At 48.1% G+C, this 14,115-nt stretch overlaps 1 protein-coding gene across 1 annotated transcript; it reads right to left on the bottom strand.

The window, feature by feature from the left end:
* Positions 1 to 768: 768 nt before the first annotated feature.
* Positions 769 to 12,728, bottom strand: TGFB3 (transforming growth factor, beta 3). The gene is made up of 8 exons (XM_010080469.1): positions 12,656 to 12,728; positions 10,772 to 10,813; positions 8,806 to 8,969; positions 7,276 to 7,405; positions 5,619 to 5,726; positions 4,629 to 4,800; positions 3,893 to 4,046; positions 769 to 1,483 (listed from the first exon to the last, which is right to left on the bottom strand). Exons 1-8 carry the CDS (start codon positions 12,726 to 12,728, stop codon positions 1,325 to 1,327), a joined length of 1,002 nt encoding a protein of 333 aa, XP_010078771.1. The 3' UTR covers positions 769 to 1,324.
* Between the last annotated feature and the right edge of the window lie 1,387 nt (positions 12,729 to 14,115).

The raw sequence follows: 14,115 nt of genomic DNA, 5'->3' as shown, positions 1-14,115 counted from the left end.
GCAGGGGAGTTGGAACTAGATGCTCTTTAAGGTCCTTTTCAACACAAACCATCCTATGGTTCTATGATTCTGTCAAAAGCAGATGTACATGTCTGAAGGACTAGGGTGGGACAGGGGACATATACACCAGGCATGGTTTGAGGGTACCAAGGAATTTCCATTCTGAGGGTCTCTGGCTGACCTAAATTCTGCCTGTTCCTTTGAAGAGACATGCTGGAAAGGGGGAAAGATTTTAGACTGACTGAGTATGCCACAGCAGTAGCAATTTAAAGACAGCAAACCATCTAACCCTCCAACAAACAACTTGCTTGTGAAAAAACAAACATCTCCCCCCAAATATTTATTTTTTACAATGTTTTTGAGATTACTATTTTTTAAGTCTTGGCAGGTAAGGCCTGGGCCATGTTCAGGTCATCGTGCAGAACAGGTGCAGAACACCCCAAAACACCTCACAAACCACAATAGACAAGAGGTCCTCAGAGTGCATCAGATCACAAATGCATGAGCCAGTATTCAGGTACCCCCAGATATTGCTCCTGCCCTGACCCAGAAACCATCTTTCAGAAACTCCAAGAAGGAAAAAGAGCTGAATTAAAATATCAGTGCCTCTGAAAATGGACTCAGCACCCTCTTTCCTTGTATTTGCCCACCCTCAGCAGGCTGGCTGGGAGCCTTGCAGTTTGCATTTAGAAACTGATAGCCAGGATCTGCCAACTGAACTTACAGGTTTGGCAGACACAGAGTTTAATTTGCAGGACTCCTGGATCACAGCTCTGAGGAACAAAAGTCTAAGTGTATCTCTGAGCATTTCTTCTCTCAGCAAATTCCCTTGGTGCATTTTCTTTGTCTAAAGAAACTTTCAGGGTTTCCTCCTACAGGGGAAACCTGTAATTCTTCAGGCCAGCGGGGAGGGTTGAGGTCCTAAGATAGCTAAAGCTAGAATAGAAAACATCTCCCCATTTCCATTCCCTCTTTCACCTGCTCTTTCTCATTCCCTTGCTTTCCCAGCCCAACCACCCAGCATTCAAATACACAGAAGTCCTCCACCCTGTCCTTCTCTTCTGCACCAACTGTCCAGCTATTATGGAGAGTGTGGCCTTTGTGCCACCAAAGTAACTCCCAGAAGAAACGTGACACTGACAACAAGACCAAGAAATGTTCCAGAAGAGATCCCCAAGGGCTGCCAGACCCTAAGCCACAGGGTTTGGCATTCGGCCCTCAGCATGCATAGTCTCTGACACCCAGTTCCTTTTGTCTTAGCCTGGGAGCAGGAGAGTGGGTGCTGACAGTTTCTCTCTTGGCTTTGGGCGGGCCAGGGTGCTTTTCAGCTGCACTTGCAGGATTTCACCACCATGTTGGAGAGCTGCTCCACTTTGGGGGTCCTCCCGACATAGTACAAGATAGTGAGTGGCTCCAGGTCCTGGGGCACACAGCAGGGCGAAGCAGATGCCTCAGGGTTCAGCGTGTTGTATAAGCCCAGCACCTGCAGAAAGAAAGAAAATCTGGTGACAAAGTCACGAACACGTTTAAGTTAGTTGAGGACAGGAAGGGACTGCAAACCCAACAGGTCTCCAGGTGTTTAGACTATGCTCATCAGAGGGTAATTCCCTGAGGTAACAGTCCCCTGTCACTTCCTTATCATGGCCTACTTCTAAAGGATCTCACCTGCCCTGGCCTGACTTTTTATTAATTGTAGTAGCCTTGCTCTGTGGCTGATGCTTAAGGGTGGAAGGAGTGCAGGCAGTGGTCTTCTTTCGTCTCTACGTACGGTGGATAGTGTCACAATTTTTACTTTTAACAAGGCTGTGTGTAACCAGCCTGGGGCCATGGTGTCTTTGGTTCCATTAAAGAAACCAAAAGAAAGAACATCAGTGCTGCTTATTTCAATCAACATCTCTAGATAGCACTGGATCGATGCCAATCCTCTCAAGTATCCTCCCAGCTTTGAACTGTCTGATGCTTTCTCCCTCCACTCCATCCTCCAAGTCATTACACTGCAATGCTGGAGCCAGGAGAGTGTCCTGTGGGACCCCACTGGATTCCTCCTCCTGGCTGGCCCCAGCCCACAGATGACTGTACACTTCAGACATGTAACTGCTATAGAACAGTTGCCATGTTTCTTGCCAGAGGTGGCCGCTTCTCAGCGGTAAGCAACTTCTTGAGTTGTGGGGCCAAAATATGACCTCACCTGCCTTACTGTGGTCTCATTAGTGCTTATCTGGTATAAACAACAGGGTCTGGCACATTGTCTTTTAACTATTTTACAGTCTTTGGGGATAAGAGGTGCTAAGAAAACATCTTGTTCTATCATCCAGATCCATGTAATCACAGTCGTTCTGGGAGAAGCTCTCTAGGATACTGAGCAAAGTACCCTTGGCTGTACCACAGGGGTACCATGTGCTCTGGGGCTGCTCTACTCAACAGAGACAGTAGGTTAAACAGGTGGGTGAGAAATCTTTTCACCATCTTTTTCCTAGGGGTGCTGTCAAGCTGTTAGCAGCTATATTGTTCTAAAAGTTTTCTGGATCACTCAGCTGATCTTAACACTTGATTGTTTCCTTTCTTGAAGACTCAAGATCGTTTCCTTTCTTTTCCTCAAGAAAAAAACATTAGGAACTATTCTGAAATCTCCTTTCTCTCACACTGATTCAGTCCAGTTATCTACTAGAGAGCTTCTCAGGACAACCAGATGGTAAAGCTACATGGCCATTACCCTTTCAAAGCTGTTCATTCCCTTGCCTTGTCTTGTGGTTAATGCCCAGCATCTGTTCACTCCTTCATTCCCATAGATCAACTGTTCCTACTGACATTAGTCCTTGAGCTTCAGTGAGCCTTGCTGCTGTGCAGACTCTCAAGCTGTCAAGAAAGTGTTAGCATCTTTTCTGCAATATCATCTTTACCTAGTTATCTATTCTTCAGCCAAATCTGCTTTTTCCAATAACTTTTTTAGTGAAACCTGAAGTTAAGTTGCTAGTGAGCTGTTGCATTGTCTGGATTGCTGCCTTTTCTCTTCTGTGGACAGAAGCCCAGGATTCTCCTCTGGCTTTTCTTGCTTCACTGAAGGACTGCCTACTCCTCTAGGACAGTTTGTCTTCTCCCATTGGTACTTCTCCCATGCCCATGCTTTTCTATTGCTTGTATTTTCTTCCACTCTAGACAGTAGCCAGGCTCACGTGGTATTCTTCCCAAAGACTGACTGGTGTACTCATGTTAAGCAGAGGCTATGCATAAGTTACCTAAAGACATTTGCTTTCTGTGAGTTTTCACTTGTCAATCTCACTGCCTAGTAGGTTCCTCCCTGATGTAGGTCAGGTGGGATTAATACAACTGGAAAGGATGCCTGTGCAGAAGGGAGTGTTTACTGCAGAACTGTGTTCACTTCTGGACATGGACAAGGATTTCCCTTCACTTTTGGGCTACAGTTGCCCCTGTGGCAGCAGATGGCAGCTGTGTGCCATGGCACAATAGTTTTTGCATGACAACCTGGCAGAGGGCATAAAAAAATCCTCTGTCTGATGCAAAATGCAGGAGAAATTTAGACAGAAGATAATTACCAGAGTTTATGTTTGATGTGAACAATTCAGTTAATACTCTGGCCATTACCAAACAAGTACCCTAAAACCATCACTCCTGCTGTTTCACATCTTATGCAAGAGACAGCAGCATCCTCCTCCTCAACATTTGGCTGGAAGCATGGGCTCACTATTGACTCCAAAGGAAGCACGTTTTTCCTGCTTAACCACCTAGACGACTCTTCAGTTTCCTTGGACAGTTTTTACAAGTATTGATCTGAACTGCTTTTGCTGCTTTGAAGAGACCAGATGTGATCAGACTTAGGGAGAAAGGGGGAATCACAGCCACAAGCCCTGACAGGATAATATACTGGATGTACCGTGCTGTGAGTGGTGTCTGCGCTGCGGAGGTACGGACAAGGGCCTGAACAAAAGTTAGCAAAGTAGCCCTTAGGCTCGTGGACCCATTTCCAGCCAAGGTCCTGTCGGAAGTCGATGTACAGAGGACGCACGCAGCAGTTCTCCTCCAGGTTCCTGAAATACAGTATCAAAACACAGTGAATCGAAAGACGGACCTTACATGCAAGTGCGTGATGCAGCTTCCTGAGCAGAAGGACTAGCGCCAGCAGTGCCCAGTGGGATGTGGTGTTTTGCCTGCGCCAAGTGCAGAGGAGCGGCAGGGGCACGCAGCGGCGGGCAGCTGAGCAGTCTGGCGTTGTTTCTGCCTGCCTGCCGGCAGGCAGCTCCACCACTGGCCCAGCGAAGGCAGCACCTCACTCACCCACAGCAGGACCCGGTCCTCTCCAGCACCTGAAGCTAGCGGGGGCTGCTGCAGGTCCCTGCCCAGGCTGTGCTCCAGGAAGCTGCTTGGAAATCTCCCTCTAGCGAGTGGCTCAGCCAGAAGCACACAGTGACTGTGCTGAGCAGGCTAGCGTGCCCTTCTTGGACACCACAAGGAGCGGCCAGCTGAGCTGTGCTCCTCACGTGGCCCCTGTGGCACCATGGTGACCCACAACCCCCTTGGAGGGCTCTGCCTTTTCTGGTGGCATGGAGTCTTACCAGACTTCCCCACCTCAGGCATTGGACCTGGTCACTCCAGACAGGATTCTCACTTACCGGAAACAGTAGTTGGTATCCAGGGCCCGTTTCTTTCTCTGGCCTCCTAATGCTGGGCTCTCTAGCCGATGTGGGGGTAACATCATCAAGATGAGGTGGGGATTATGCAAGTCTTTCTGCTTCTTCAGGCGCCCCAAGTCCCCACGGCCATAGTCATCCTCACTGTCAATGCCTTCAGAGAAAAACAGGACCCACAAACAAGTCAGTGTGGAAGTAGAGGATGCATCAAGACTTTTCAGTGCATTTAACACTCTCATGCCTGCCCTTGAACCAGGCTGAAAGGGAGTCAGGCACCACGTCCCCTTACTCTGGGACTTCTTCCCTCACAGGGACCCCTTTACTCCTGGTGAATTTGACTGCTGCAGACCTGAAATAGAAGCTTATGGGCCACCTGTTTTACCATTTGCAAACTGCTGGTGGGGCCATTAATCCATCCCACTCACTCCTGGCTTCGGTCCCAGGACAGGCAGGAAGATGAATGGTTTACAGAAGATGTCAGATCATTGGCACTCTGCAGAACAGCCTCAGAAATGGAGCCTGTGGGGGCAGTGGCCGCAGCCCAGGGCTGCAAGCCAGGAGGTTCCTATTTCTTAGGCTAGCCAAGCCACTGACTCTCTGGGCCACCTCACACAGGATGCCTGACTTCCTTGTGTTTCAGTCACCCTAACTGGAAAGCAGAGCCTCTATGGAAATCTGAGAAGGCATCAAGTTGAACTTCCCAGAGAGACATTGAAATACAAAATTATTCCTTTCTGCAGATGCTTGTGCAAACCCACCCAGCCTGCACTTCCTTTCTCCCATTTCCAACCTATGTACAAAGTGGATATACCCATATAATCAACATGCAAACCCAGATTTTGTATGCTTTAAGACAAATGTTACGCAACATAAAATGGTCAAATACGCAAAGCAAGACCTCATTTTTCTTTTCTTTAGATACTCCAGGGTTTCCTTTGCCCAACAGCCTCCCCTAACCCAGCTCTTTATCACCTTTGAATTTGATCTCCAAGACCTCATGCAAATTCTCCAAGATGTCCCCGTTGGGCTGAAAAGTATGGCAAGGACAGTGTATGCTAATTTCCAGGCCAAGGTTGGACTCTGTAAGGAAGCACATGACTCTGTGAGAAACAGTCTTCCTCAGCTGGGACAGTTTCTGGTGCGGGGAAGTTTCGCTGAGGACATGTACTGTGGTAACTCCGAGACTGTGGACTGGTCTCAAAGTCAGCAACACTATCAAAGTTGGGGAACAGAAGCTGCCTTGGAAAGGAGACTGGGAAGCAGAATCTTGCAGCTTCACCTGTGCCAAAAGCCTTGCTCTTGCTAAAGGGAGCATCCTAGGCAGGTGAGAAGAGTGCTTCTGGTTACAGTTTTTAAGCTATTCAGCATCCAGAAGTATTTGTGAGCTTCAAGAAGTATTTTGAAGAGCTGGCTTGCAGTGTCTGTGTTAAATCAATTTTGCCATCTTCAGTGCCTGTCTACTATCTAGCTTCTGGTTAGTGTCCAAAGGAGAGATCTGAAATTAAGTGAGTTGGATGTTATCAAGTAATTTCACTGGAAGCATTTTTCTCAGCAGCTCCAACCTCCTGTTTTGTTTAACTGCTAGCGGTCTAAGTCACACAGACTTTCCAGAGGCAAGTGTATTTTCATAATAACTTCCTGGACCAGTCATGCTGTGTGGGCCTGACTAAGGGAACATAAGACTTTTATGAAAGCTCCTTTTTTATGTTGTGTCATGAATTAAAACATCTGGCTCCCTGGGGCATTGACAAGGTGCCCAGCACCTTTTCTCCTAAGCACTGTACAGTCTGTGATGTCTTGTCAGCTAGTGTGCTTGCCCAGAGCTCACTGCAGTTCCAGCCCTGAACTCCAGCCATCAGGACACAATTTAGACTGCTTGAAAAAGGAGGAGCCTACAAGCTCACTGCTTACCCTTCCAGGGAGCAGCTGCTTGCCAGTACCTGCATTCCATTTTTCAGTGGCACCTAGCTTCTATCTGAGAGGCCAATCCAGCTGTGAGTCACGGTGCCTATGCTCCCGCTGTGAATGAGGTCAGTGTTCTTGCTGGGAGCTGCCCCGTAACTATCTGCTGGGCTGCCCAGCGGTGGCAGAGGTATGTTCTCTGCAGTGCTAAAGCCTCCATCTGTCTAGGTGTGTCAGCCTCTGGCATTTCCTCACCTTTATACCTGCCAAGCTGTAAACAGCTAAAGAAACCAGGATCCTTGCTGTTTTTTTTCACCCGTACTAGATTTGCTCTAGTCCACATAAAATTACACCAGAGCAATCCTCATGTTCTATGTATTACCGATTATAGTTTAGACAAGCAGAAGGATCCCCTCTGGGCTTAGAATCAAAGAACAAAAACAAGTTCCAGTATCTCTCAGTGAAAACAATTTCATCTTCCAGAGGAAGAATTCTCATTCTGACTCAGCCCACAGAGCTCCACAGTGGGGACTCCAGGACAGAGCTAGAAATCTAGCAAATATCATGCACTGAGGTAGCTTTCTAGGGGAAGGCTTGTTCTCAGACTGAAAGAAGCTGTTCTCTATGTGAGCCAAGCTCCTGCAAAAAGGGGACCAGAGAGATACTCCTGTCAACATTGATCTACACCTCTATCGATGCAGACACCCGGTCCTGCTTAGACCCCTACCTCTGTGCAGAAGCCACTCACGCACAGTCTCGGTGACATCGAAGGACAGCCACTCAGGGGAGCCCCGTGTCTGCACATTCCTGCCACTGAGGTAGCGCTGCTTTGCTATGTGCTCATCCGGCCGAAGGATCTGTGTCAGAAGGAGTGGTACAGAGAATCAGCCAGTGCCGTGCATCAGGAAAGGATAGCCTTGGGTCTTTTTTCTTCCACAGCTTGCTAAAAAGTAATTCAAGAAAGTTGGTCCTGGCAAATGAGACACCAGGAATAACCTGGCACAGGTGAGATGGACATGCTTCACAACCAACCTGAACCCCAGAGATCTACACAACACTTACTTTGGTGTCCTAAGCAGCCTATCTCTCTCAGTTCATCCTTGTTTCAGGGCACATAGCCAGAGTCAGAGCTACACAGCAATTGATCTAGTGGGTGGTTTTGTTTCTGTATACGCCTGTGGGACGTGGGTCTGGATTTCAGAGTAGAACCAGCAGTGGGCAATAGAGCATCTTGCTACAGGTCCCTTGCCCAGCAAGCCTATTAAGTCCTACACTGTGGCATTTGCATGTCTTCTACACTCTTCAATGTCTTTCAAAACACACCAGGGTTGATCAGGTTTGGAGACCCCTCCCCCTGCTCTGGGATCTCTTCCCGCTTCCAGACAAACAGTCACAGCCTGTGCAAGGTGCTCCTTCCTGCAGGACCCCAGGTTCACTCCACAGAGCACTGAACCTATGGAGAATCTCTGGAATTGTCTCCTTGTCAGTTGTGTTGGTGGAGAATTGGTCTGACCTTTGAAGCTGAATTTCAGGAAGTTCTCAAGAGCTACAAGCCACAGGGCAATTTTAGCTGCCCTCCTACTGCAAAGTGGACAGACACCAGCCTGTGGGAATGTGCCACCTGGATGCTAAACTGTACTGTTAGCTGGGTGGTCCAGCCCAGCCTAAGACCACCTCCAAACCTGAACCAGACCTTATTTTTCCAGTGGAGTCCATGGCTTCAAATCAAACTCCAGATAAGTACCTGAATTAACGGTGCTGTGAATTATGCCCCTGGGGAGCTGCTGCTGAAGGGAACACTGAAAGCAAGCATTATTTTTTCCAGTAAATCAGCGACAAGACAGAGAGTCCCACCCGTTGGATTAGCACCAACTGTACTGCGACAGTCAAAGGAACAAAACTGCCAAGGGACCTAGGCATGCAGATGTGACAGGAGGGTATAGGCTGCTCCACTGGTGAGGGGTTCCCCTTCCAATCCCCTTCTCAGTGCAGCAAAGAGCTGCAGCAAAGAGCTGCAGTGGACACCATGCCAGGGTGGTCAGAACAGCCAGCCAGAGTGAGTGGGGAAAGGACAGCACCACACTGTAAAAGAAAAGAAAGGTGACTGTATCACTGCATATGCTACAAGAAGCCTGGGGTACAGCATGGGATTTGTTTTCTCTCTCTTCTGTAGCCATGCACATATCAATTGCGGCAACCATTGAAAAGCCAAGCTATTTGGGGCTCAGGCACAGGAGAAGGTGAGAAGGGTACTCACCTGGAAGAGCTCAATGCGTTGCTCGCTGCGTTTGGAGCTCGGGTTGGGCACACGCAGCACCCGAAACTCGGCCCGGAACAAGTTGGTGCTGTTCTTCTCTGCCGAGGACACATTAAAGCGGAACACATTGGAGGTGACACCTTTTGGACAAATGCCCAACTCATCTAGGAGAAAGAAAAATGGAAAGACTGAGAACCACACGTCAGAGGGGTAGGATCTCAAATAAATATTGTTTGAGAAAGAGGTCTTCAGCACAGGCCTGTCATTCAAACATCTTGCCACCTGTGAAGCAGGGCTGTCTAGCTAAAGATAACACAGGATGAATTAACTCAAATTTGGTCTACAGTGCAACATTTTGCAAAACCTTCCCACTGCTCCTACCATTATTTCAGTGCTGCAAGCCAAAGAATCCGTAGAGATCAACCACAGTATTTTTAATATTTTCTCTTCTAATCCTGCTCATCAAATGTTGCTAATGTTCATGAGTCTGCTGCATACAAAGTGACAACCCCAGACAAGGCAATGGGGCAACCTCATTTGCAGCTAGTGGGGCCCATTCCCAATAGCAATGGTGGTGTGACTCTGCTCATACTAGATCACGTGAAGGTGATCCCATTGCTGCTGAATCTTAGTTTTACAAATCTTGACATTGTCTCCTAGAATGAAAGCCAGACAAATGTCCAGAAAGCATGAGGTGTGGAAGACTTTTTGGGGCAGTGACCATTCAGTATGTACTGAAAGAACTGGGTTTTTTAAGATCAGTTCTCACTCATGACCTGGAAAAGGAATTAATGAATAATACAGAGTTCTTCAAGGACAGAGTAACAGTGCTGAGAGGCCTGCAGAGATCAGACATGTGGGTAGGAAATAACACAGCAATTCCCTGCCTTGATGTGTGCCTACTGAGCAGAAAATCCATTTCACAGATGGCCCAAAAGAGAGCAGGTAAAAGCTATGAGGTCCCAAACAGAGTTCTCAAGAGAAAACAAGCCTGTCTTCATTTGGCCCATTTTGGTCTCATGGAAAAGTCTTTGTCATCGCTGGTGTTCCCCTTCTATTGACCTCTGTTAGCCTTCAAGGCTCTAGCATCATTAAGGCTTCCTGCAGACACGTCACAGCAGCTCCTGCTCTACGCCCACATGCTGGTTTGTTTGCAGCCCACAGAGCCTCTCCTATGACCTCCGACTGTTCAGTGCAACATGGGGCTCTCACGTCAGATGAAATTTGTTTTTAAACAAAACAGAAACAAAAACTATCACCTGTTCCCAGCCACAGTTCTAGCTTGTGACAAATAGGCTAGAAGTCCTACTTGAAGCAACCTTCAAGTTAGATTCCTGGAGTCAGCCTCTCTCTTCACACCACCACCACTCTGTACCCAGGGAAACAGCTTCTGAAGATGGACTACTGGGAATCAGCGCCTGAGGACAGAGGTTCACCTCCCATGCCAAATGCTGCTTTGAGCAACACTGATGCACTTCTAGAGTCATCTCCATGAAGATGAAGGTCTTCCTCTTGTGCCACAGCCAGATTCAGCAAGCAGGAACCTGCCAGTTTACAAGGATTCTTAGGGTGCCGAAGTTTTACTCAGTAAGCTAATGACCACATTCTTAACACTGGACTTTAATTGGAGGGGTTTTTGCTACTGAATGGAACAGCTTTCCTGTACAGAAAATAAAGTCTCTGGCTGCTACTGAAGATATGAACGTTTGGTAATCCTAGGAGACCAGACCCCACTGCAGCCATCAGCTGGTACGCTCAGCCCAGCAACCCTGCAGTGCAGAGTACACTGAGCCCCAGAAGGACACCCGCTGCGGGGACACCACCACTGTGACTAGTTCTAGGTTTTATACCACAGAAAAGCACAGCAGAAAACCCAAGTTCTGATCTCATTAATATGCCCAAAGGCATCTTCCCGGCTGAAGTCTAACACTGGTAAGTGTTCTGTGTCCTGGACCTAGGCAGATACTGTGTTTTAATACCCCCCTTAAGCTGTTCTGCACTCCTAGCCCTGTTTAATAGTGCTGTTAACAGCCTGCCCTTCCATTTCAGACCTGACTGCCTGGCCATGAGGGGTGTCCCAGTAATCATCAGGAACGCCATTCTAGATTGGACCAGTGGTCAGTGCAGCCCGGTATCTGTTTCCAACAGCAGTGATTTGTCTGACAATCTATTCAGAGACTGCAGATCTGGTCCTACAGTACAGTACAGATGAGAGACAAAAAAATTTATTGTTTATCATCTCCTTAAGATTTTTGGCTAAGTTAGGCAGCCATGGTGGTAAGAAATTGCTTTATCTACTGTACTTCACCTGCTGTCCCCACACTGGCTTCCACCTACTTATTTCACCAGCAAGGTGCTCATGTTGTGGGAGATGTTCCTAGTGGAAATTAGTAATGGCTATCTTCCCCCGCCTAAGAAGTTTCATGTTCCCAGGATATGAAAGGAACAAGCTCTCTGTGATGGGGACAGAGAGCTATATTCTGTATTTCACTCTGAATGCTGCGAGTTTGGAGCCTGCTTCTCATAGCAGGGTGTCCAGGATACAGGTCTCACTCCCAGGAAGCTGACTGTTTTGGGGCAAAGTACTTTTTGCAAGAGGTCACAGGCAAAGGAGGCGAGGTGATTTTTCAGGGAACTTGGTCCAGTCCCAGCTCAGGTGTGTTAATCACACTGGAATCCAGACATGTCCACTTACCAGTACAGAACAAAGACTGGAGACAAGATTCCTGCAAGCTCTTCCAGTCCGTAACACTCAGTGGCTGTAACTGAGCCTGGAGACAGGGAATCTGTGACACCTTGTGCACCCATGGCAGTCTCTGTCTGACACGACAGGATGTATCCTCACAATTAGACCCTGCTGTTACTGTGGAGCCCAGATAACCCAGAGCTGTCAACTGCAGAAACAATGAGGCCAGTAGCCTCTTAGCATGGACAATGGGATACAGGGAACAGATTCTTTTGGGAGCTTCCTTCTTCCTACCACTGCTCTCAGTGAAATGCAGGTTCTCCATGTGCTGCCAGTCCTACACAGCTGCTGTTTCTGGCAAGCCCCCAGGATGATGGCTGTGTGGTTAGAGTTTGATGTCAAGGAAGGGCAGGCTGTCTGTGAGCACGTATTGCCTCACTCCATATTACACCACTGGTACTTCAAGGTGTTTCATGCCAAAGCTGTATAACTTTGGAGAAAAAAAATGATGCTTCTGGAACTCTGCAGGCAGCAGGTTTGGAGGGAAGAGATACTTGGCCCCAGTGACCCATGGCTTTAATTGCCTTGTGTCTCAAGCTGGCTTGGAAAATAGCATGCATTTTTCCTCAGGAAGGTAAGCAAAGCCATCTGCAGGACCATTGCAGATGCCCTCTGAGCTTGAATCTAACCAAGTCAGTGCTTAAAGGGGTCTGAACCCCTGTGAGTTTTAGGAGATTCCTGAAGTGAATGGCTGGTCAAGAGCAAGTTATTCTCTGAAATAAAGTCCTTTATAATTCAGGCAATGTGCTGAGAGGCACAACAGAAAGACCATTCTGTGAGTCACCAGACAGCTCAGAGTAGGGATGGGGAACCTGATCCTGAATATCTTTCCTTCCTAGAAGGATGGGGCTCTCCCCACTGCTATTTTAGCTCCTCAGCTCTCCTCATTTTTGGGCCTTAAGTCTTTGAGATGGACGAGTTCTCTGAACCAACGAGACACTTCACTAATAGTTTGGAGCTAGAAGAGTTCATGTGCGTGAGTGTGCATACACACACATTTCAGACTTGTCTGTATCATCCTTGCAGTTCCCTCAATGGAGCAGTCCTCCCCTTCCCCCCTGGTGGAGACTGGCTTTGGCTCAGAGCGTGCTCTGAGATCACCACCTGGCACAGTGACAGAGTCATGGGAAAGTTGAACATCAGCCACTTCTGAAGACACGGGGCGAGATTCAGCCATGGTGTAAGCAACGAAACTCCCCAGGTTTCAAAAGGAGAGCATTTCTTGACACCACGGCCTGTCTGGAGCCAGTCTCTCCCAGTGTGATCCAATTTGAAAGTTCCCTCTTTCTCTGGGTGGTGGCATTTACACTGCCCACTCCCAGGAATTCAGTCTCAGCACTACTCAGTCTGAGCTTACTGCTCAACACCTGGCCCCAGTGTCCTATGAGGACAGGCTCATTCATTTCCATAGGCATTTTCCCCAGCCCACAGTCCCTCCTCACTGCTCCTTCTTATGCATGTGTCTTCATTCCTCTTTCCCCTCTACTTTGTCCAAATCCACTCCTCTGATTTAATTTCCCACTGTTGTGCTTTCCCAGTTTCTTTCCTCAAAACACACTAGCTCATAGTGTGGCTGTATTATTTTGCACAGACACTTGTTTCTCCATATATTTTTAGAATTTCACAAGTGACACTTCAGTAGGTCAAAAATGTTGAAATATGGATAAGCTGCTCTACCCCATGCACTTTCTGTTCCTCGAGTCTTGGTGTCTCCTGAGCTAAGAGCTAATCATATAACCATCTGGAGTACAGTCTGCTAGAGATTAAGTGAAATTTGTTGCATTACCACATTGTAGCTCTTACTCCAGCTCATCATATGTCAAGATTAACATAAACGTGGCAGAGTAACTGCAGTCTGAGGCTGCCTGCACCAAGTCACAGCTCCTCCCCAGAACTGCTGGCATTCAAATTGTGTCCCCAAGACTGCACTACATCACAGGAGGACACCCTGGGTGGTGGTATGACTGCATGCTCACCATCATCTTCCAATCCTAAGGAATCCTAAGCACAGACTGAAAGGATTGCTTATGCCTACATGTGCTCAGCATCTGCCATTTGCTTGGGGTTCATGTCTGCTCAGTTTCTGTCTTTGCATCTGCATCTGCTCAGCTTCTGCACCTGAATCTGTTTAGTGTCTGCATCTGGGCCTGTTCATCATCTGCTCTGCACCTGCACAACATCTGTCACATTTCCTCAATGCCTGTGTTCCCTTGGGGGTCTCCTTTGCATCACTGTCTGCACCTGCTCAACATCCCCGTTATCTTCTACTTGCTCTCTCATCCCTCACACTATCCAAGTGACACCTTAGACAGTGTCCTCCAAGCAGCAGTCTCTTCAGCAAGTGCCTCTCCACCTTCTCGACAGCCAGTGCAGGTGCTGCACAGAGAGAAGGGGTTGCCGGTATCTCTGCGGCAGGTGCTGGAGCTTCATTTTTTTTTAGCTACCTGCTCCTCACCTACACACCAGACCTGCGCCTTCTCCCAGCCCGGCGTGCAGCATCCACCTAAGACCCAAGCTGCCTCCTGCTGCCTCCCCACCTCACGCCTACCCCCTTTCCCCGCCTT

This window comes from Pterocles gutturalis, unplaced genomic scaffold (genome assembly GCF_000699245.1).
Source record: "Pterocles gutturalis isolate BGI_N339 unplaced genomic scaffold, ASM69924v1 scaffold18509, whole genome shotgun sequence".
Lineage (NCBI taxonomy): Eukaryota > Metazoa > Chordata > Aves > Pterocliformes > Pteroclidae > Pterocles > Pterocles gutturalis.
Note: the sequence above shows the minus strand (reverse complement) of the source record. Positions and strands in the feature narration are given on the sequence as shown.

Bases quoted from the DNA above. Each gene is read 5' to 3' on its own strand.
- TGFB3 (XM_010080469.1), bottom strand. From the start codon at position 12,728: ATGGCTGAATCTCGCCCCGTGTCTTCAGAAGTGGCTGATGTTCAACTT. The intron at 5,727-7,275 runs GTAGGGGTCTAA...GCTTCCTTACAG, and splicing joins TGAGTGGCTTCTGCACAGAG to AGTCCAACCTTGGCCTGGAA. The intron at 1,484-3,892 runs GTACATCCAGTA...TTCTTTCTGCAG, and splicing joins CAGACACCACTCACAGCACG to GTGCTGGGCTTATACAACAC.